General features: G+C 33.4%; 1 protein-coding gene across 1 annotated transcript in view; it reads right to left on the bottom strand.

Annotated features, from left to right (window-relative positions):
• Positions 1-22,488, bottom strand: part of TMEM232 (transmembrane protein 232) — a 176,110-nt gene that overhangs the window by 137,935 nt on the left and 15,687 nt on the right. Inside the window, exons 3-5 of the mRNA XM_020968819.2 lie at positions 21,362-21,467; positions 12,482-12,639; positions 2,501-2,600 (exon numbers count right to left, since the gene is read on the bottom strand). Of these exons, the coding sequence (XP_020824478.1) occupies positions 2,501-2,600; positions 12,482-12,639; positions 21,362-21,467 (364 nt within the window). The remainder of the gene's footprint in view (positions 1-2,500; positions 2,601-12,481; positions 12,640-21,361; positions 21,468-22,488) is intronic.

Consider the following 22,488-nt stretch of genomic DNA (forward strand, 5'->3'; position numbering starts at 1 on the left):
CTTTTTGGTGACTTGCCCATGGTCACACAGCTAGTAAGTGTCAAATGTCTGAGGCCAAATTTGAACTCAGGTCCTCCTGACTCCAAGGCCAGAGCTCCATCTACTGTGCCACCTAGGTGCTCCCAACCTTCCAGATTTTTAAGACAAATTGTAGTCTATCCATGCCTTCCACATTTTGTACTTGTGAAAGTGACCTTCTGAACCTAATTTAAACTCAACATTTTCCTATCATCTTGAGGATCAATATAAAATTCTCTGGCATTCAAAGCCCTTCATAATCCACATCCCCTCCCCACTTTCTAGTCTTCTTATATCTTATACTCCCAACCACATCCCATGTACTCTGTGATCCAGTGATACTGTCATCCATTCTGTTCCTCGAACAAGACATCAGGCATTTTCACCGGATGGCACCAATATCTGTAATGCTCTCCTTCCTCATTTCTCCTTACTGACTTTCCTGGCTTCCTTTCAGTCCTACTTAAAATCCTATCTTCTACAGGAAACCTTTCCCAGTCCAGATGAATTCTAGTGTCTTCCCTCTGCTGATTATTTCATACTTATCTCATATATACCTTGTTTATACATAGTAGTTTGTAACACTGACCTCCTGACTTTTCCAAGAACAAGACATTGCATCTCTCAGCAGCGGGAATTTTCTCTACTATCTCCCAAGCCTGGAACACTCTCCCCACCCCCACCCCCGATCTGACTACTGACCTCTCTGGCTTCCTTTAGGTCTCAATTAAAACCCCACCTTCTCTAGGAAGCTTTCTCTGACCCCTCTTAATTCCAGGGCTTTCCTTCTTTAAATTATTTTCTATTTTTTCCTGCATTTAGTTTGTCATGTATATATTTATTTGCATGTTGTCTCCTCCATTAGATTGTAAGATCCTCTAAAGCAAGGACTGTCTTTTACCTCTTTTTGTATCCCCAGAACTTAGAACAGGGACCAACACATAGCAGATACTTGATAAATGTTCATTAAGTTGAATCAATAAGTAACTTAAAGATATAAGGGGACCATGTTCTGTAAAAATGGTACAGGATGACAGGTCAGAAATGGAAAGATATTTTTATTAATGACTTTTCTCTACTGACACAGACCTCTGTGATGACATAAATAAAAATAGGACATAGAAAAGATTGCATGGAAATCATTATTTCAAATTTAGCTAGAAAAGTCTTTCTCTATTTTTGTGTGATTTCAAATAAACAGCAGCAAAATGAGTAATGTTGATAAATAAGGACTTATAAGAAAGAATTGGTAGTAAACAATGTTTTTTTTTCTAAAATCAACAGCTACCTTCTTCATGTGCATATTTAATGTGGTGATACATTCAATGATAACAACAATATTTCAGTACTTTTCCATCTTTCTAGATTCTTGGACCTAGAGTATCAGCCACTGATGGATTGTATTCAATGTATAGCCATAGCCAAATTAAAAAAATACATATAGCATCACAATATTCAGCATTGACTCCATTTGAGGAATTGTATCACCCAAAGAGAACCATAAGAACATTACAGTATGAGAGATAGGGGCTAGAACTGTGATTTCACCGATATAAGGTATTCTCAGATGAGGAAACTCACTCTGTCACCTTCTCTACATCTTAGAACATTAGAGAGTTTCCTAGAGCACTGAAAAGTTAAATGATTTGTTCAAAATCACAATGCCAAAATTTATATGAGTCTTCCTTGCTCTGAGGCCATCTCTTTATCCATGCCTCTATATCACATCTCTTTACAATAATAACTTTCAGGTTTTGTAATACACTCATTGTTTGTAATACACTTTCATTCTAGTATACATCCAATGAAATTTTTCTAGATGATCACTATACAAAATTATATATAAAATATGCCTACATCATTATGTGACAAAACACTATTACTCATATCCAAACACTATATACATTGAAGATGCCTACTATTCTTATTCTTCACTAATATTTAGTAGGACTCTCTGAAGTGAGAGAGAAATACACATATTTCAGATATTTTTTGGAAAATATAATGTTCATCATTTTTTAAAATCAATGATATCTTTTGTTTTTACATCATCTTTGTTGCTGAATATATTCCTTTCCTGTCTCCTACGGAACAATTCTTATAACAAATTAAAAAGAAAGGAGAGAAAAAAGCAGTTCAGTAAAACTAACCTATCAACAAAGTGTGATATATATGCAATGTCCTCCATAGTCCCCTGCCTCTGCAAAGTGAAGATTAATTTTTTTTTGTTCCTTATCTAGGGTAAAACTCTGGGAGTAATTGTTATTATACAACATTCATTTTCATTCATTTCCATTTTCTCTAAAAAAAGTTCCACTTGTATTTACATTTAATTTAAGAACAGTTCAATAAAATGCCTTACGCTTGTTCTGATAAATCATTTCCCTATGTAAGCAAATATAATCCAGGATTATCATGATAATTTTGGATTTTCACTATGTAACAAACCATTTTACATTTAGTAAATAAAAAGAGATTCTACCATATAAATATGGCTGAAGTCTAATTAAGTGTTCTTCAAAATCTTCCAGATTACCATACAGGTGATAAACAGAAAGCCGTAAAAATGTCAAAAATCCAATCTGTTAAAAAAAACAAAACAACACACACAGAAAAACAGAAAGTGAATCCATTGGTACACTGAATCAAATTAAAATACGAACATATTATTTGGAAAATTAAAAAAAGAAGAATGTGTGAACCATGTGAGAGAACTGTTACTCAATCAAAAGTATTTTTCAGTTCACATTAGACTTGAACAGTACATGAAGTTGGAGATGTAGGTTCAATTAAATGGTAAGATCATGTTGAAATGTGCATGTGTGTGTGTGTATGTATATTATATGTATATATTTGCAGTTGTATGTAATATAAAAGTTGAATTATGGAAAATAATATATAAAATACATGCCTCCCTCATTTGCACATATTTTTATAAATATCAGGAATCATTAATGCAGTAGGATATTTAGCATTTTATTTTCCCCCAACATGTAAAAATAATTTTTAACATTCATTTTTAAAACTCTGAGTTCCAAATTCTCTCCTTTCCTCCCTCCCCACCCCCATCCCCATTAGGAATGCAAGCAATTTTATATAGCTTACACATGTGTAGTCATGCAAAATATATCCATAACAGTCATGTTGTGAAAGAAAATATAGATTAAAAAAACTTAAGAAAAATAAAGTTTAAAAAAAGTATGCTTCAATCTGTATTCAGACACCATCAGTTCTTTCTCTGGGGAGGGATAGCATTTTTTGTAATAAGTCCTTCAGAATTGTCTTGGATCATTGTATTGCTGAGTCATTCACAGCTGATCATCCTACAATATCACTGTTCCTTTGTACATAGTACATTTAACTGTGTCTCAATGTAGTAGGATAAACAGTAAAAGTTATTGCTGCATCATTTCCAAGAGGCAACAGAAACATAAGCCATGTAAACTGACATATATACAAGATACAGTACTGCAGTTTATTGAAATGATTGCAAAATTCTTCAACCGGAAATTCATGAATTAGCTGGGGGTTTTTTTGTTTTTAATTTTAGGTTAATCCAATTTATTTATTTATTTTTTTGGAGGCAATTGGGGTTAAGTGAGTTGCCCAGGGTCACACAGCTAGTATGTGTCAAGTGTTTAGTCTGAGGCCAGATTTGAACTCAGGTCCTCCTGACTTCAGGACCGGTTCTCTATCCACTGTGCCACCTAGTTGCCCCAATCCAATTTATTTTCAATTATACAAAGAATGTAACCCAAGAGAACATCAACAATTACTAACTTATTTTACCAGCTATCTAAAAAAATTAAGATTAATATACATGCCCATTAAGGGTATTCTTGTTGAGGTTTTTTCAAAGTAACCATTCCATAGCAGACCACATCTGAAAGTTGCATTGTGCTTATTATCTGTTGCCTATTTTTCTAAAGCATTTGATTTGACAGCAGAATGCTACGTGTAAAGACTCTCCCCCAACAAGATTTCTCCTATGCTATGTCAAAATTATACAAACTGCTTTAAAAGACATGATGACAGAGATAACTTTCTTTGAAAACTTTGTGATCATTAATGTCAGGTGAGACACAAAACTGAGATATATGCCAAAGGTATTAGCCTCTTGTCATGGAAAAGATCCAAGGCAAAATTCAAGTTGAAGAGGGATTTCCCACAGATAATAAAGTTTTTCAGATGTTTTTATTTACAAATGACACTTGGTTGGTTGCATTAAGCCCTGGTAGTTCAAAACCTGTCACAAGACAGCTATGTGGCACAGTGGATAGAACAGCCCTGGAGTCAGGAGGATCAAAGTTCAAATACGACCTCAGATACTTACTAGCTGTGAGACCCTAAGCAAGTCACTTAACCCTGACTGCCTCCAAAAAAACCCCCAAAGAAATAACAAAACAGTCACAAAGAGTTTGCCCTAGCTACCAATACAGGAAAAACTAAATGGATGAAGAATACCTGTTTTCCCAGATCTACAGAGCTTGTCCATAGATTTGTGTATATCTTTCCATACAGGTATGTGTGTGTATATGTCTATCTGCATGTGAGTATATGGAACGCATACACATTTATGTATGTGTATACACACATTAGGTATATACATATATCTATATCTCCACAAATCCATCTCTACATGAAATTTGAAAATGAACATAATCCTGAGGAGAATGGAAAGATTCATGGTGGATGATTAATATCTTACAAGCAGGGCATTATGAAAGAGTGGTAGATTAAAGGGTATCTTGAAATAATCTATGAGCAAAAAAGATGGGATGTCAAGAGTGAAGGAGAACCAACAGATAGTCCATTTACTTCTTGTTGTTGTTGTTGTTGTTGTTGTTGTTGAGTCATTCAGTTGGTTCCAATTCTTCTTGATACCATTTGGGGTTTTCTTGGCAAATATACTAGAATGGTTTGCTATTTCCTTCTCTAGCTTATTTTACACATGAGGAAACTGAGGTGAACAGGTTTAAATGACTTGCCCAGGGCTGGATTTTGACAAAGCTTGTGTACTCTCAACATAGCCTTTGAGAACCCACATGAAGATGAGGTATAAAAATAAGACTTTCACTTAAGGTATTAACCTTGATAGGAATAAGGGCAAAATATTATATTTGCATTCAAAACATCAGCTGTCAAGTACAGAATCAGAGAGACAGAAGTTGGCAATAGTTCAAGTAAAAAACGATCTGAGGATTTCAGTAGACTAAAAGTCCAAAATGAAACAATAGTGTAAAATGGTAACAAAAAAAACTAACAGAATACAAAGCTAAATTGAAACATATAATACCCAAAAGAAGAGAAACGATAGTCTTATTGTACTATGTCTTTTCCAAATCATATATTTAATATTCTGTTAAATTCTATGATCCAAATTTTAAGAAGAACATTGACAAACTGGAGAGTGCTCACTGGAGAGTGGTCAGGGCGGTGGGAAGCCAGGAGGCCATGTTGCGTGAAGATTAGCTGAAGAAATTATTTGACAAAGAGAAGTAAAGTGTGAGAGGGGACATATACATCTGTCTTCAAGTATCTGAAGGCCTATTAAATGGAAGAGGAACCAGTCTGACTATGCTTGGCCCCAGAGTGATTAATCAGAAGTTATGAGTTGAAGTTGCAAAGAAACACATTCTAGGTAATATTTTTAGGCATGCTAAAGCAAAATTTAGACTTGATTAAAGGAAAACCACCCTAAAAATTAGAGCTGTTCAAAAATGGAATGGGCTTTTTAGAAAGCAGTGGATTGCCCTTCACTGGAAGTCTTTGAGCAGAGACTTATTTTAGAAATATTGTAAAGGAGATTTCAGTTTAGGTATAGGTTGCACTAGATGACTCATGATGTCCGTTCCAAAGTTGGTATTCTGTGAATCTTTCCTTCAGTAATTCAGTGGAAACAGTAATTTGATATACTTGCTGAAAGTCTAAAAAATATTTCTTTTATGTATTCCTTAAGCTGTCAAACAACTTGGTTCCTACAAACTTTCAGATAACGTATGTGATCTTCCATTGATAAGATGAACAAATCTCCTACATACATTAAAGATACTCAATTCAATGTTACTATTAATAATTTAGCAAGTATTTAATATTTAATGAGTATATATGCTGCAGTAAGATAAATAAGACATAGTCCCTGATCTTAAATATCTTAGTTTATCAAAAAGAATAATGATATATTCATTAATTTATTCAACACATTTATTAAACACTCAATATGTACAAGGCACTTTCCTAGGCATTCACTATAAGATATAAAAGATGAAAAAGTTACAGTCAATAGTCTAAAGGAACTTTAAAAATAGTAAGGGAACCAAGACAAATGCACAAATTCAAGGCAAACAGTAATAATTGCTAAAAAGGAGGTATAAGCCAAGCACTAAGGGGTTTTAAGGAGGCTACTGCAAGAAGTAATGAAGACCTCAATTAAAATGGTGACAGTAGAAATAAAAAGAAAAAGACACATGTGAGAGACTTTGTAAAGGTTGAATTAATAAAACTTGACAATTGACTGAATGTTGGTTATAAAGGAGGGATGAATAAAATAATAATTCTGAATTATGAGAGAGGTGATTAAATGAATGACATTACTAATAACAGAAACAGGAACATTAAGAAAAGGTACAAACTTTGGGGGAAGGTATGATGTGTTAGCATTTTGATTTTGAGTTGTTGGGTCATCCAGGAAAATATGTCCAGCAGGTAGAGTGCAGTAAAAGCAATATCCTAAAGCCCTGTCCCTATAGATTACGCTACTTTCTATTTAAATGGCATTAAAACTATTTCTGAGTCACATCAGCATGACACAGCTCTGTTACACAATAGAACTCTGGAAGAGAATGGAAGAACAGAAGGAAAGAGGGCAGCAAACTGTGTGGTACTACACTAAGCTGGAGGAAAAGAGTGTTTCATCCAAGTAGAGTCAGTTCTGCCCCTGCCCCACAAAAGTTAGTAAGCCATGAATAGCTCCACATCAGGGTAAGCTGAGGGATTCTGAGATTTAGCCCTCAGGGAAACCACCATTAAAAGGGAAGGAGTTAAAAAATAAGCTATAGGGGAGGATGGGGAGATGGGAGGAATAAAATCATCAAAGATCTCAGGAGGAAGAAAATTTAAATAAAGACTTTGAGCATAAGCAGATAAATTAACAAGGAAGACACTAAGGGAAAAAAAAAGGTAATGTGGCCTCCAGATCAGGCAAAAAATTCAGGCATCTGTGAATAAATATTGCAAGACAAAAGAATATGAATCAATACCTGATGATTCATAAAGACAATGTGGATGCCCAAGAGACAATGGAACCTGAGGAGAATGTTCCTGAATGGGTTAAAAAAGAAATAAGAATTGTGAAAGTAGAATTTTTGGCCTTCACAGAAGAAATAATTTGCTGAATACAAAAACTTGAAGTCAGAATGGCAAGTCTCACAAAAGAAACAAAAGAAAAGATAACTGATTGGGAATGGAAATGCACTAAAATGAAGATCAATCAAGGAAGAAGAAGAGGAGAACAAATCAATAACATAAAAATAAATATGATCATCATATAAGTGAAAATATATTGATCTTAAAGATATAAGACACAGAGACAAATGAAGGATTATCAGTCTCCCAGGAGAACATGGCAAGTCAAAAGATCTGAATATCATATGAAATAATACACAAAATCTGTCCAGAACTTCTGACACAAAAAATAGAGTGCTAATTAAAATAATCCACAGGTTACCTCAGAAGAAGAAACAACTTATGCTGCAAAATTTGAAACAAACGGTTCCCACTAACAAACAACAAATTCAGCAAGTGATTAGGAGAAAGACCTTTAAATAAAAAGGAAAGGAAATTATTAAAAAAAAAAAAAAGACTATTCTGCATACTCCAGAAAAGAGGGACCAGAAGAGCTCAAGTTGAGACCAAAGTGACCTGTCTACAAATCTGAGCCTAAACATTAAGAAAAAACTAATAATAATAATGATTATGATGAAAAAGGCATTCAGAACATTTCTAGAAAGAAAATGAGAGCTTGTACTTGCTTCTCAAATACTCCAAAAATAAGAAATTCAAAGAAGGGTAAAGAAACACAGCAACCATGGACAGCAACACCAACATACCAATGGAGATACCAGTGATAGATTTCTATCTAAATACACACAAGGAGACAAGGCTAAAAGCAAAAATCAAATGGAAGTGATGGTATAGACACGGATCCAAAACATCATGAATATAACATTGTGCCTTTTTTATGGTACTAAATCACAGAATGGGAGAGTGCATAAATGGGGGCAGTGGAGGAAGAAGAGAGAAAAATGTGATATTCTCTAATTAAATGATAAGCTAACAGTAAAGGGAAAATCACACCTGTAGTATCACAGGAAAAAGAGAGCTTACAGGAGAATGTGAGGAGTGAGGAGATAAAGGGAAAGATTAGGAAGAGGGGCATAGAGGAGAAAGAAAGAAAAAATTCTTGTATTAGAGCAGAGAAATAATATAAGCCAATGTAAAAGGGCTAGAATATTAAATAGATCCTTAATAGGCTACTATTAATGAAATAAAAGTACTAAGAAGAAATTACAAGTAATAGATGATTTCATTAAAACTAATGACAGCAGTGAAACAACATACCAAACTTTTTGAGATACAGGCAAAACATTTAATACCTCCAAAACAATTTACAGGCAATAAACATGCAATTTATAAAAGTAATTCATGTCTCTAAATACCTTCACCAAAAAAAGGACTGCAAAAACAGATCAATGAATTGAAACTGCAAATGAAAAAAAAAACTAATTACTAATTAAAACTAATTAAAACTAATTTAAAAAGCCCAATTAAAATCCAAAATAGGAATTCTGAAAATCAAGTAAGTAATAAATTTGGCAAATGTATTATAATTGTATAATCTGTATATATCATATAATTGTATAAAAATAAATATTGATAGCAATAAAATTGAAAAAAATTGAATTTATTTAATAATACTAGAAACTCTTAAAAAAAAAAAACAGTGGCTTTGTAAAAAGATTAAGACCAAAGACCTTGTGGAAAAAAATGAAAAAAGTAGATTCAAAACAAATGAAGAAAAAAAAAATTAGAAACTATTTTGCCAAATTATACAGTAAAAAAACTGACAGCAAATGGAACTGATACATATTTACAAAAATACCAGACAACCAGATTAACAGAACAAGAAACAGAAAACTTATCCCATTCATAGAAAAAGAAATTGAACAAGCTAAAAGTAACTCCTATAGGCAATAAAAAGGACTAAATATATTTATGAGCAAATTCTATTTAAAATTAAAAGAAACAATAAATTCTAATATTACACAAAACAGCAGAAATGGAAGTCCTACCAAATTTCTTTTATGAGACAAATATAATATCAATACCTAAACCAATGAGAGACAAAGTAAGAAAAAGAAAATCATAGACCAATATCACTAAAGAACTAATGAAATGTAAAATTTTAAATTAAATTATTAGCAAAAAAGACTACAGCAGCATATCACAAAGATTATACACTATTGCCAAGTTGGATTTAATACCAAAAATGCAAGATTGGTTCAATATTATGAAAATCAGAAACATAATAAAATATATTAGTATCAAGAAAAACAGGATATACTTATGTCAACAAATGTAGAAAAAAAAATTTGATGGCATCTATACATTCAATAACATTTTTCTAAAACCAAGAGTCAGTCTTATGGGTAATGGGGATAAATCAGAGACTTTTCTAGTAAGACCAGGGTAAAGCGAGAATGTCAATTACCACAACTAATATTAAATATAATGTTACAAATAATAGCTATAAATAAAAAAAAGAAAAAGAAACTGAAGAAATATACATAGACAAAAAAGAAACAAAATTACTGCTTTTTGTAGATAATATAATGGTTTACTTAGAGAACCCCAATGACAACTAAAAAAACAAATGAAACAATAACTTCAGCAAAGTTGTAGGATATAAAGTAAACCAACACAAATCATCAGTATTTCAGTATATTACTTCCCATCAAAAATCAGAAAGCGATAGAAAAGAAAATTCCATTTAAAATAAATACAGAACGTATAAAAGAACTGAGGCATGCATTGGATTATATGACAACAATTATAAAATGTTCTTTACATATATAAAGACAGATTTAAATAATTGGTGACATATTAATGCTCACATGTGGACTAAAACAATATAATAAAAAGACAGAAATACCTAAATAAATTTACTTATTCAGTGTCATACCAATTATACTATCAAAGGATTCAACAAAAACTGGAGGAAAACAATTGGAACTATTCTGGCAGAAATGAGGTAGAGATCACTATTTCATATCATGTGCCAAGATAAGGCTTGGATGGATATATTACTCACACATAAAGTGTGTCATCATAAACAAAACAGAAGAGCAAGATCTATGGATAGGGGAAGACTTCATGACCATACATAGAGAGAAACACAGAAAATTCAATGGACAATTTTGACTACATAAAATTTAAAATATTTTGCACAAAATCAAATCAATTTAGTTAAAATCAGAAGGGAAATTGATAACTGGAAAAATGTTTTCAACAAATTTCTCTGATAAGTCATTTCCAAGATATACAAGGAACTGACTCAAACTTATAAGAGCCATTCTCCAACTTATAAATGGTCAAAGCATATGAATAGGTAGTTTTCTCTGGGAGAAATCTAAGGTAGTAATAGCCATATGATTAAAAAAATGGTCCAGATCACCAATAATTAGAGGAGCTTGGGGGAGAGCTCAAGCAAGTCACTGCTTTTACTCGGCCATCTTGGGTCTGCCCCACAGATCACTAATAATTAGAGAAAGGCAAATTAAAAGCTACTCTGAGGTTCTATCTCATCATCATAAAATGGCTAAATTTGACCCAAAAAAAGGAAAATTACAAAAGTTGGAGGAAAAAGACACTTTGATACACTATTCACACAGCTTTAAACTGATCTAGCCATTTTGGAAAACAATTTGGAACTATGCCAAAAGGGTACTAAATTCTGCAGTACCACTAATGGCTCTATATCCGAAAGAGATCAGACAAAGATAAAAATGACCCACAAGTAAAAAGTAAAAATAAAAACAAAACAACCTGTTAAAGAAGCTCTTTCCGTGATGGCAAAGAACTGGAAACTAAGAGTATACATCAAATGGCAAACAGTCAAACAAACTGTGATATAGAAATGTAATGTGTGTTAATAAGTGATAAAGGGGATGGTTTCAAAGAACCCTGAATACTCGTATAAACTGACTCAGTCAAGTGAACTGAAACCAGAGAACAATCTATACAATAACAATATCATAAAGACAAAAACTTGGAAAAATTTAAGAATTTTGATCAATGTTATGATCAATTATGATCCCAGAGAACTAATGATGAAACACGCTAACTCTCTCCCAACAGATCAGTGATGGACTTACAATACAGATTAAGGCATATTGTTGGACATGGTCAATAAGGGGATTTTTTTTTTTTGGCTTGACTACATATCTTCAATGCAGGGAAGGGAAGTGTTTGGGAGAGAAAACAGATTTTTGCTAAGTAAAAGAAAATGTTAAGCAAATTTCAAAAAATAATCACTTTTGAGTATCAGAGTGACTGATATCACAAGATTATTAGGGTAGCATATGAAATAGGGGCTAAAACCAAAAGAGCATTTTCACATTTTATAGTTTCTCCTCCCACCCCCCCAAAAAAAGATTGATACTAATGGAATAATTCACTACATGAATATAGCTATTAATTTTCATGTTAGGAAAGAGAAGATTTAAATATCAAAATAACAAAAGACTAACTATAGAAGAACATTATTAAAACTAAGATTATCCAAGTTTGTAATTATGTAGCAAAATATACTACATATGGGGAGGACTAGTGTTTTCATCAGTTTAGTGTACTACGTGATGGGAAGCTCTCTCTACCAACAAAGGTCACTACTTTCTCTGCAGTCTTAGGTTTCCCAGAGGTTAAATCACTTTCAGGGTCACACATCCAATATTTGACAGAGGCAGGATTTCCTGGTTTGGAGGCTACTTCTCCATTCAAAATTCTGCCTCTTTGTGGGAGGATAGAGATAGAGACTGAACCTGTGATTCCTTTGGTACCAAAAAAGGCCCTTAGCTGAGGAAATACATTCTTTCAAAACAGGTTGGAGCTTTCTCTGCAAATTATAATCTTAGATAGCTGCCGAGAGCACTGAGAGGCTAAGTGAATTGCCCTGTGTCTGAACCCATGTCTTCCTGGCTTCAAGGCTGGCCACTATGCCATACTACCACTCATGGCTCTGGATATATTATATCAAACAAGAAAGTATGTATTAAAGAAAGGAAAAGAAAACTAAACCACAAAAGGAAAATTCATCATAAAACAGAATAACCCATTTAGGTCCTAAAATAGATACCATGTGGATATATGTAGCAAATGAAGGAAAAAAATGGCAATTTTAAAGTACCTTTGTCAATTTTATTTCACTTGAATATAAATATGATTTCTGGGATGCATCACAGCAGATTCTATACAAAACTGATTCAGCAATGAAAAACAGTGTTGTCAGGTGACTGCAATTCAAGGAGGCATGATCCAAAGAAGCACAAAGCATATTTAGGGCTTCTGAAATATTAAAAATATGAAAATGAGTACACATAAAATCTTGATATTGTTTTAAAATTTATTATCTTGTACCTTAATTTGGTCTTGCAAACTGTTACTTGTTTAGTCACCTAAGTCAATGAATGATTAAAGATAACAAACACTGATTTGAATCATCTTGTAGAACTTCACCTACCCCTGAATTATGTGGAACAATTGGAAGAAGTAAAACATTTGAGGATGGCAGAGTAAAGGGAGCATACTAGCCATGCTTTCCCAACATTCCCTTATAATCAGTTTAAAAATAATGTGTCAGACTGAATTCTAAGACAGCATAGGCAACAAAAGGTTGAGGAAACATTTGTCTAGTTCAGAAAACTTAGGAGGATGAAAGGAGAGGCCTGTGGCACTGGAAAGGTGTGTGGCTAGTAGCAAAGTATGGTGGCAGTGACACCAGCTGTGGGTCTTGGGAGCTGTGCTGGGGATAGGAGCAGCAGCAGAAGTACTGGCAGCTCTCACTGCTGAGAGCTAGTAAGGGGATTGGACACCTGTTCAGAAAGAGATTCCAGGGGACCTCTGTGTTAGCACTGGGTGCAGGACTTGATGTTGTTTGGTAACTCCACTGCTCGTTACCAATTCCAGGGCAGAGAGAAGTACAGTCACAAAGGAGCAGGGGCCTTAGTTCCAAGTTTTTAGTTTGAGAACCTGGGTAAGGACAAGAGTAAAGACCAAGAGACCAGTGACCACAATCTTCCCCAGATGACACTACCTTGGAAGCACTAAAAACTTACAGATTTTCAAAATTAATTGTGAAAATATCAGGGCAAAAAAACCTGAAGTTTGGGAGAGTGACAAACCCTGTCCATCCCCCAAATGAATAACTCCAACATAAAGTTCAAAGTCAAGAAATGAGCTGGAAAAATGAGCAAACAAAAAGAGTACCTGACCATAAAAAGCTACTGTGGTGACAGGGAAACTCAAGTAACAAACTCAGAAGACAATGATATGAAAACATCTATAAACAAAACCTCAAAGAAAAATGCAGATTGGACATAAGACCAAAAAAATTCATACAAGAACTAAAGAAAGATTAAAAGATTTTAAAAATCAGAGTGATAGAGGTAAAATGGGGAAAAGAAATGAGAAGAATGTAAGAAAATTCTGAAAAGAGAATTAACAGCTTGGTAAAAGAGGCACAAAAATACTCAAGACAACACCTTAAAAAACAGAACTGGCCAAATGATAAAAGAAATACAAAACCCGACTGAAGAAAATATTTCTTTAAAAATTAGAAATGAGGAAGTAGAAGTTAATGATTCAGTGAGACATCAAGAAACAAATAAGAAAAACAGTCAAACATATGAAAAAAATAGAAGGAAAGGAGAAATATCTTGCCAGAAAAACAACTGACTGGGAGAACAGATCAAATAGAAAGTAAGGAAAATAGATATGAAGAGCGAAGGGGGAAGAAATATGGGGGAAATGATCTCCACATAAAAGAGGCATGCAAAGAGCTGTTACAATGGAGGGGAAAATAAGGAATGGGAAACATTTGAACCTCACTCTCATCAAACTGGTTTAAAGAAGAAGACTGTATATACAAACTCAACCGGGTAAAGAAATCATCGTACTCAACAGTGAAGCAGGAAGGGAAGGGACTAAGAGAAAGGAATGGGTGTAATAATGGGAGGACAAAATAAAAGAGGCTAAAACAGACTTTAGAGAAGAAAGACAGACAGACAGAGATACAGACAGAGACACAGAGACATAGAAGAGACAGAGTGAGAGAAAAGAAGACAGAATGGAGGGAAATGGCAATCATAATTGTGAATATGAACGGGATGAACTCACCATAAAATGGAAATGGATAGCAAAATGGATTAGAAACCAGAAGCCAACAATAAGCTGTTTCTTGTAAGAAAAACAATTGAAACAATAAAACACAGAGAGTAAAAATAAGAGGCTGGAGCAGAAACTATCATGTTTCAGCTCAAGCAATAAAAAATCAAGGTAAGAGCAAAATTAGACCCAATTAAAAGAGACAATCATGACACAAATATGGTTTTGATATCTAAATCAAGGAGAGCAAAAACAGAGAAAGAAAACTACAGACCAAATTCTAAAATGAATATTGAAACAAAAATTTAAATAAAATATCGGCAACAACATTACAGCAATATATTACAAAGGTTCATACAATATGAGCAGGTGGAATTTATATCAGGAATACAGGGCTGGTTCAAAATTAGGAAAACTACTAGCACAATTAACCATAGCAATAACAAAAACAACAAAATCATATGATTATACCAATAGATGTAGAAAAAGCTTTTGACAAAATACAATATCCTGTGCTAGAAAGCACAGGATTAAATGAAGCTTTTGTTAAACTGACAAGTAGTATCTAACTAAAACCAAGTGTGTGATAAGAAATGATGAAGAAGATGGTTTCAGAAAAACCTGGGCAGACATATTAACTGATGCAAAATGAAATGAGCAGAACCAGGAGAATATTGTTCAGAGTAACAGCAATAAAATAATGGTAATATTCTGTGAAAGACTTAGCTACTCTCATCAATATAATGATCCACAACAGTGTCAAAGGACTTATGAAGAAAAATGCTCTCCATCTCTAAAGAACTGATAAACTCAGTGCATACTGAAGCATAGTTTTTTTCATTTTATTTTTCCTCACCTTTTTGCAACATGGATAATATGGAAATATTATTTCACATCTATAATTGACATTCTGCTTCCCTTCTCAATGGTTAGTGGAGGAACTGGAGGGAGGAAGATTATTTTGAACTCCAAATTTAGAAAGAATATAAAAAATAAATATTTTTAAAAGAGATAAAATATTTTCACCTTAGAATCTGAGACTATTGACAATCTGGTTTTAGATTTTTCTTTTACTCCTTTTAACACTAAATATTTACCCATTAACTTTGCTACCAACACAATGGTGAGAAAAAACAACATGATACAACACAAAGCAATAATGGAATTACATGGAGTCAAAGAAAATGGATATAAGGTGGAGGTCTGAATCTAGGTCATAAGTGGTTCACAAAATGGCTGTGTTGAGACAAAAGAGGCTGAGGTTAGAAAGAAAAGCAGGCTTTGATTAAAATGTCTTTGGATAACAGGATGAATATAAAAGGAATAAAATCATATTAAGACAGCTATTATCAATGAAAATGGACAGTGAATCTCTTCTCAATATATGGAAATTCCTGAAGAATGATGTCCAGCTCTCCCAGATATTTCTCAGCCAGATAATTAAGTAAGCCACAATCTGATGGGATATACAGAATAAATAATCATAACAATCATATTAAAGTCATCATATGAAAAAGATATACTCACATTCTAACAGGAAAATGAGGCAAGAAAGGCAGGCAGTTAAATTTATTGTTTCTTTTACATTTTAACATTCCTTTTTAAATTTTGTGTTCCAAATTTCCTCCCCTCTCCTTCAGTTCCTCCCCTCCCCATTGAAAAGGCAAGCAGTATATTAATTATACATGTGAAGTCATATACAATATTATTTCTATATTAGCCATATTGCAAGAAAAGCAAGAAAAAATAAAATGAAAAAAATATTTTCCAATATACACTCACAGTTCATTAGTTCTTTCTCTGGAGATGGAAAGCATTTTTTTTATGAGTCCTTTGGAATTATCCCGAATTATTGTATTGATCAAAATAGTTAATTCTCTCATAGTCGATCATCATTACTGCATTACTACTACTGCATACCATGATCTCCTGGTTCTCCTCACTTCATTTTGCATCAATTCAAATAAATCTTCCTTGGTTTTTCTAAATTTAGCTCCTTTGTCATTTCTTACACAATGGAATTCCATCACAATCATATGCCACAATTTGTACAGTCAATCTCAAATTGATAAGCATCCCCCTAATTTCCATTTTGCCAACACAAAAAAAGAGCTGCTAGAAATATTTCTGTACATATAGGTCTTTTCCTTTTCCTTTGATCTCTTTGGGACATAGATATAGTATTGATGGGTCAAAAAGTATGAATGGTTTTGTAGCCCATTTTGGCATAGTTCCAAATTGTTCTTCAGAATGGTTGGCCCAGTTCAGAGCTCTACTAACAGTTCATCAGTGTCCCTATTTTTTTGCATTCCCTCCACCACTTGTCATTTTCCTTTTCTGTCACATTAGCTAATTTGATAGGTGTGAGGTGGTATATCAGAGTTGTTTTAATTTGCATTTCTCTAATTATTAGTGATTTATAGCATTTTTTCATGTGACTATTGATAACTTTGCTCTCTTCTACTGAAAACTGCCCTTTTGTATCATCCTTTGACTATCTATCAACTAGGGAAATATTCTTATTTTTCTAAGTTTGGCTCTGTTCTCTATGTATCTGAGAAATGAAATCTTTACCAGAGAAACTTGCTATAATTTTCCCCCAATTTCCTGTTTTCCTTCTAATTTTGGCTGCATTAGTTTTGTTTGTGCAAAACCTATTTTAAATTAATGCAATTAAAATTAACCACTTTGCCTCCTGTGATAATCTCTACCCCTTCTAGGTCATAAACTCTTCCATTATGCATAGATCTGAAAGATAATATTTTCCATGATTCCCTAATTTGCTTAAGGTGTCAACTTTTATTTCTAATTCAACTACTCATTTAGATTTTATCTTGGTATGTGGTATGAGGTGTTGGTCTATGCCTAAGTTCTGCCAGAAAGCTTTTCAGTGTTCCCAACTGTTTTTGTTGAACAGTGAATTCTTGCCCCCAAAGCTTGGAAACTTATGATTTATCAAACACTATACTACTGTATACATTTGCTTCTGCATATTGTGTATTTAATCTATCCCACTGATCAACCATTCTATTTTTTATCTAGTACCAGATCATTTTCATGATTTCCACTCTGTAATATAATTTGAGATCTGGCACTGCTAAGCTGCCTTCTTTCACTTTTTTTTTCATTGATTCCTTTGATATTCTTGACCTTTCATTCTTCCAGATAAATTTTGTTATTATTTTTCTAGCTCCATAAAATAGTTCAGTGGTAACCTGACTGGTACAGAATTGAATAAATATTTTAATTTAGATAGAACTGTTATTTTTATTACATTGGTTTGGCCTATCCATGAGTAATCAACATTTCTCCTCTTGTTTAGATTTGCCTTTATTTATGTGAAAAGTATTTTGTAGTTTTGTTCAAATTGTTCCCGGATATGTCTTGGCAGGTATAATCCCAAGTATATTTATATTTTTATACTGCAGTTATTAAATGGAAATCCTCTCTCTCTTCCAGGGGCTTTTCTTGGTAATCTATAGAAATGCTAATGATTTATGTGGGTTTATTTTATATCCTCCAATTCTGCTAAAGTTGTTGTTTAAACTCATTTTTAGTTGATTCTCTAGGTAACTCTAAGTATGCCATCATATCATCTGCAAAGAGTGATAGTTTTGTTTCCTAGCCCCCTGTCCTTTTTTCCAATTTCTTTCTCTTGTCATTGCTGTCGCTGGCATTTCTAGGACAATACTGAGTATTTGTAAAAATGTAAATGCTTGCTTCACCCCTGATTTTACTGAGAAGGCTTCTAGTTTATCCCAATTACAGATAAGGCTTGCTTTTGGTTTTAGATAGATACTACTTATCAGTTTAAGAAAAGCTCCATTTATTCTTCTATTTCCTGGTATTTTTAAAAATCCAAATGAGTACTATATTTTGTCAAAAGCCTTTTCTGCATCTATTAGTATAATCATATAATTTTGTGGGTTTTGTTACTGATTTGGTCAGTTTTGCTTATAGTTTTCCTAATATTGTCCTACAATCCTGGTATAAATCCCACCTGTTCATAGTGCAACATCTTTGTGAAATATTGCTGCAGTTTAATTGCTAATATTTTATTTAAATGGTTGCATCAATATTCATTCAGGAATTTGGTCCATAGTTTTCTTTTTCTGTTATTCCTTTCCCTAGTTTAAGTATCAGAACCATTTTTATGTCATGGAAGGAATTTGTTAGGACTCTTCCTTTACCTCTTTTAAAAAAAATAATTTATATAGTAGGAGAATTATTTGTTCTTTAAGTGTTGAGTAGAATTCACTTGTAAATCCATTCTGGTCCTGAGGATTTTTTCTTAAGGAGTTCATTTATGGCTTGCTTAATTTTTTTAAAGGATTATATTTCCTTTTCTGTTAATCTGGGTAGTTTTTTGGTATGTATTTAACCATTTCATTTAGATTGTCAGTTTACTGGCATATAATTCAGAAAAATAGCCCCCAGTCCTAAGCACAGTGCCAGCAGAAAAATTCTCTGTAATTTCTTTCTGACCCAGAAACCAAACCCCTTTCTGTCTACGGGTGGTGAGAACTCCTGGCACTATTGTTGCTGCTGCTGCTGCCACTGCCCTTGATGTACTATCTTTCTGGCTAGCCCCCAACCCAGTGGCACAGACTTCTTTGAACCTCCTAAATTTGCCTGGCTTGGGAAAAAATGTCTCTTTCTGATCATTTGTTATTTATGCTGTTCAGAATTCAATCTGAAACATTATTTTAAAATTGTCTGGAGGGTAACATAGAGAGAGCTTGGCTAGAATGCTCCCTCTATTCTGTCATCTTGACTCCAAGCTGGCTGTTAAATTAAAAAAAAAAATTAGGCTAGCTACTTAGCACCAAAGAAGGTCTAAAAAAAAGAAAAAAAAATCTAGAGGCCATAGAAAACTTCTTTAAAGTGACAATGTCAGTGTCATCTGCTTGTCTTTTCTCCATATTAACAAGAAATTCCAAGAGTATGTAGTTTGCTGAGAGTCGGCAATAAGCCACATAATTCATTCCATCTGTCAGAATTAGTCATCAAAACTTATCACAATTTTAGACTTTGGGAATAATTAACGCGATTTATTGTAAATCTGAAGGTAAAGGCAGCCACCCCAGAAAAGATTATAGGATACCATGAAATTAGAAGGTAAGAATGATATAGAGTCACAGAAGAACTGGGTTCTCAGTTTGGGTCTGCTACTATTTTTCTCCTCTGAAGTCAGTCACTTAACCTGTCTATATCTAAGATTTGTTGCCCATCAAATAGGGATAATGATACCTGCCCTATCTCACAGAACTGTTGTTGGAATTAACGTACGCAAAAATGTTTTGACAGCCATAAAGCCCTATACAAATGCAAAGAACCACAATGATTTATATTTTATGCGACCTAATAGGTTAATTCCATTTGTTATCTCATTCATGTTCTGTCTGTGGATCTGGGAGGCTTGCACTGCTGTCTCTTCCTATTTATGGCCTGTTTCTCTTTATCCTGTTCTGCAACATGGACAATTCTATATGGAATTCCTTATCCCCTTTATGAATCAAGTACATAGTCTTTTTGAGGTCTTCTAGGGGTTTAAACTATCTGCTAAGAAGAAATAATACAACAAAGCAAGAGGAAGAGAAATTACAGTATCAATGAGCCTCACAGTAAAAGCTATTCCTGACATTCACTAAAATATCAAAGGTGTTAGGTTCTCTGGTCTTTTCTCAGTTAGTTCTGTACTTCTGCATTGCCTATTAATTATTAGGGCTTTCTTCCTTTTATCTAGCAAGAACTCTTGACCCTGGGCATAAATTCTATTCCCTGGAGTTTTTCTGCCTTAATCATCTTGATTTTGCTATTGTTCCTCCAGGCTGGAAGAACAGCAAATATTTAATCACTACATTATAGAGGCCAGGACAAGCCAAGCCAGACAGACCAGGTTAGACCAGACTCCTGGATCTTCTTTTTAATAAGCCACTTTTTCATAAAGGAGTTAAGTATAGAATAGTTCAATCTTGTAGCTGTTACAAACTGAGATTTCTCTCTTTCTCTCTCTCCCTTTTGCCCTTCCTCCCCGCATTGTCGTTCTCAGCAAAATCCATCTCTGGCACACAACTCCTCCTCCTGAGGTAGGTGAGCATTGTAAGACCAGGCCTGGCAGAGGAAAGATGTTTGAGGAATAATAGCAAGTAACTATGCCTTTGACTATATCAGTACTTGCAGTAATAAAAGGAAAGAGCTTATTATTTTATTTTCATTCAAAGGGGGAAATCCTCCAACAAGAGTAGATGAGAATGGATATTTCCTGAGGCAGACTGGTAGGGTGACATTCTGGATACAAGTTGGTAAATGCATAGCCTACTTTCATCATCTTCAAAAATAGTTATTGTCTAGTCATGAATACCTCTGTCCTAGATGCTGTAAATATAAATTATTACAAAATAAACATATGGGCATAGATAGTCCTTATTCTCAATAATCAATCATCTGATACAGCACATTAAGGTTTCAAAGTACTTTTTCTTCATTAGTTCATTTTAGCCTTATAAAATCCTACTAAAGTAGGTAAATATATGGGTATTATCATTTTATAGATAAGGAAAGTGAAGCTCAAATCAATAAATCAGTAAGGACTTATTAAATGACTTGTACATTGTCACATAGTTATTAAGTGTCACAGACAGAATTTGAAACTGTCTGTCTTGACTGCATTCATCAGTGTTTCCACCACACTATGTTGCCCAATTCAGGTTATATTCTAAAACTACAGAAATGAATTATTTCAGGAGGTTTTGGTAAAGTACCTCTGTGCATAAAGATAACACGAAAATATCTGCATTGTATTGGCTTTGCAGTCACAATATTTTAAATTTGGAAGAATCAAAATTAGTTTGACTGAAAAACACTTAAAGTGGTTACATAATTAGAGTTTACAGTACAGTACCTTCCTGGATTTCTCCTTTGCACTGAGCTAAATAAATTGCCTCAGTCCATGCAGCAGGAAGATCTACATGACTACCCACACCCAGGCTGCTGAGTCCTAATCTTCTCTGTTATGGGGAAAAGAGTAAAATATGAAATGTGAAAAGTTTGTTTTAGGGGGAGGTCAGTCCACCATGAAAAGTTACGTAATTAACAATTATATCCACAAAACCTTTCAGAGCTTTTCACCCCAAAAGAACAAAAAAAGATTTATTAGTGTTTATTATCTATAAAAATTATATTTTTACAATAGTTTACTTCTTTGAAATAATCTTTGATAATCCCAGTTAGAAATACTGATCATGTGCTATATACATATACTTGCCTTTATTATTTTTATTTTATGAATTTTCAATATACTTTATTAGTGCTAAAATCTAGATAATTAACTCTCCCTATTTTGAAAATATCAGTATTTATTGTTAATAGTGATTTATCAAAGTTGATTATAGATCACTTAAATCACTGCAGACAAAGTACACTTTGAAGTCATTAAGCTTCCTTTTGAAGCTTCATTAAGGTAAATTATGCATTTGTTTTCATGTATTTACACTGAGTGTTGTTAAAGCACTTATCTTTTCTTAATGAAATATTTTGGGGGAACACTCTGAATGAGAATTAACTACTAACATAACAAGTGGCTTAAAAGTTCCCTGTGCTTTCTTAAAGATCATTAAAAAAAAAAACTTGATAATTCCTTTCCTACTAATGTTGATAACACTTTCTTCTTGATTTTAGACACAAGTTAAATGGAAATTTTACCTTTGGTACTGTAACATAAGCTTAGCCAAATCCAAGTAGCTATGTGACCACGGGCAAATAAATTTCCCCTTCTGTGTAATGAAGGGTTTGGATAATCTCTGAGATCCCTTCCAGAACTAACATTCTATGATAGCAATCGTTTTCTTTTAAAAATTTTTAAAAATTTTAAAGGATTTGTTCATTCTTAAATATAATTTTAGGATAATCCAGGTCTATCTTATCCCCTCCAAAAAATTGTATCTGTCTTATTATAGAAGCTAATGAAATAAGAATAAAAAATTCTTTTCATTACAAATTTAGCTGGAAAACAAACATATGAAGTGTTAA

Source organism: Phascolarctos cinereus, unplaced genomic scaffold (genome assembly GCF_003287225.1).
Source record: "Phascolarctos cinereus isolate Bilbo 61053 unplaced genomic scaffold, phaCin_HiC Scaffold_4;HRSCAF=312, whole genome shotgun sequence".
Taxonomy (NCBI): Eukaryota; Metazoa; Chordata; class Mammalia; order Diprotodontia; family Phascolarctidae; genus Phascolarctos; species Phascolarctos cinereus.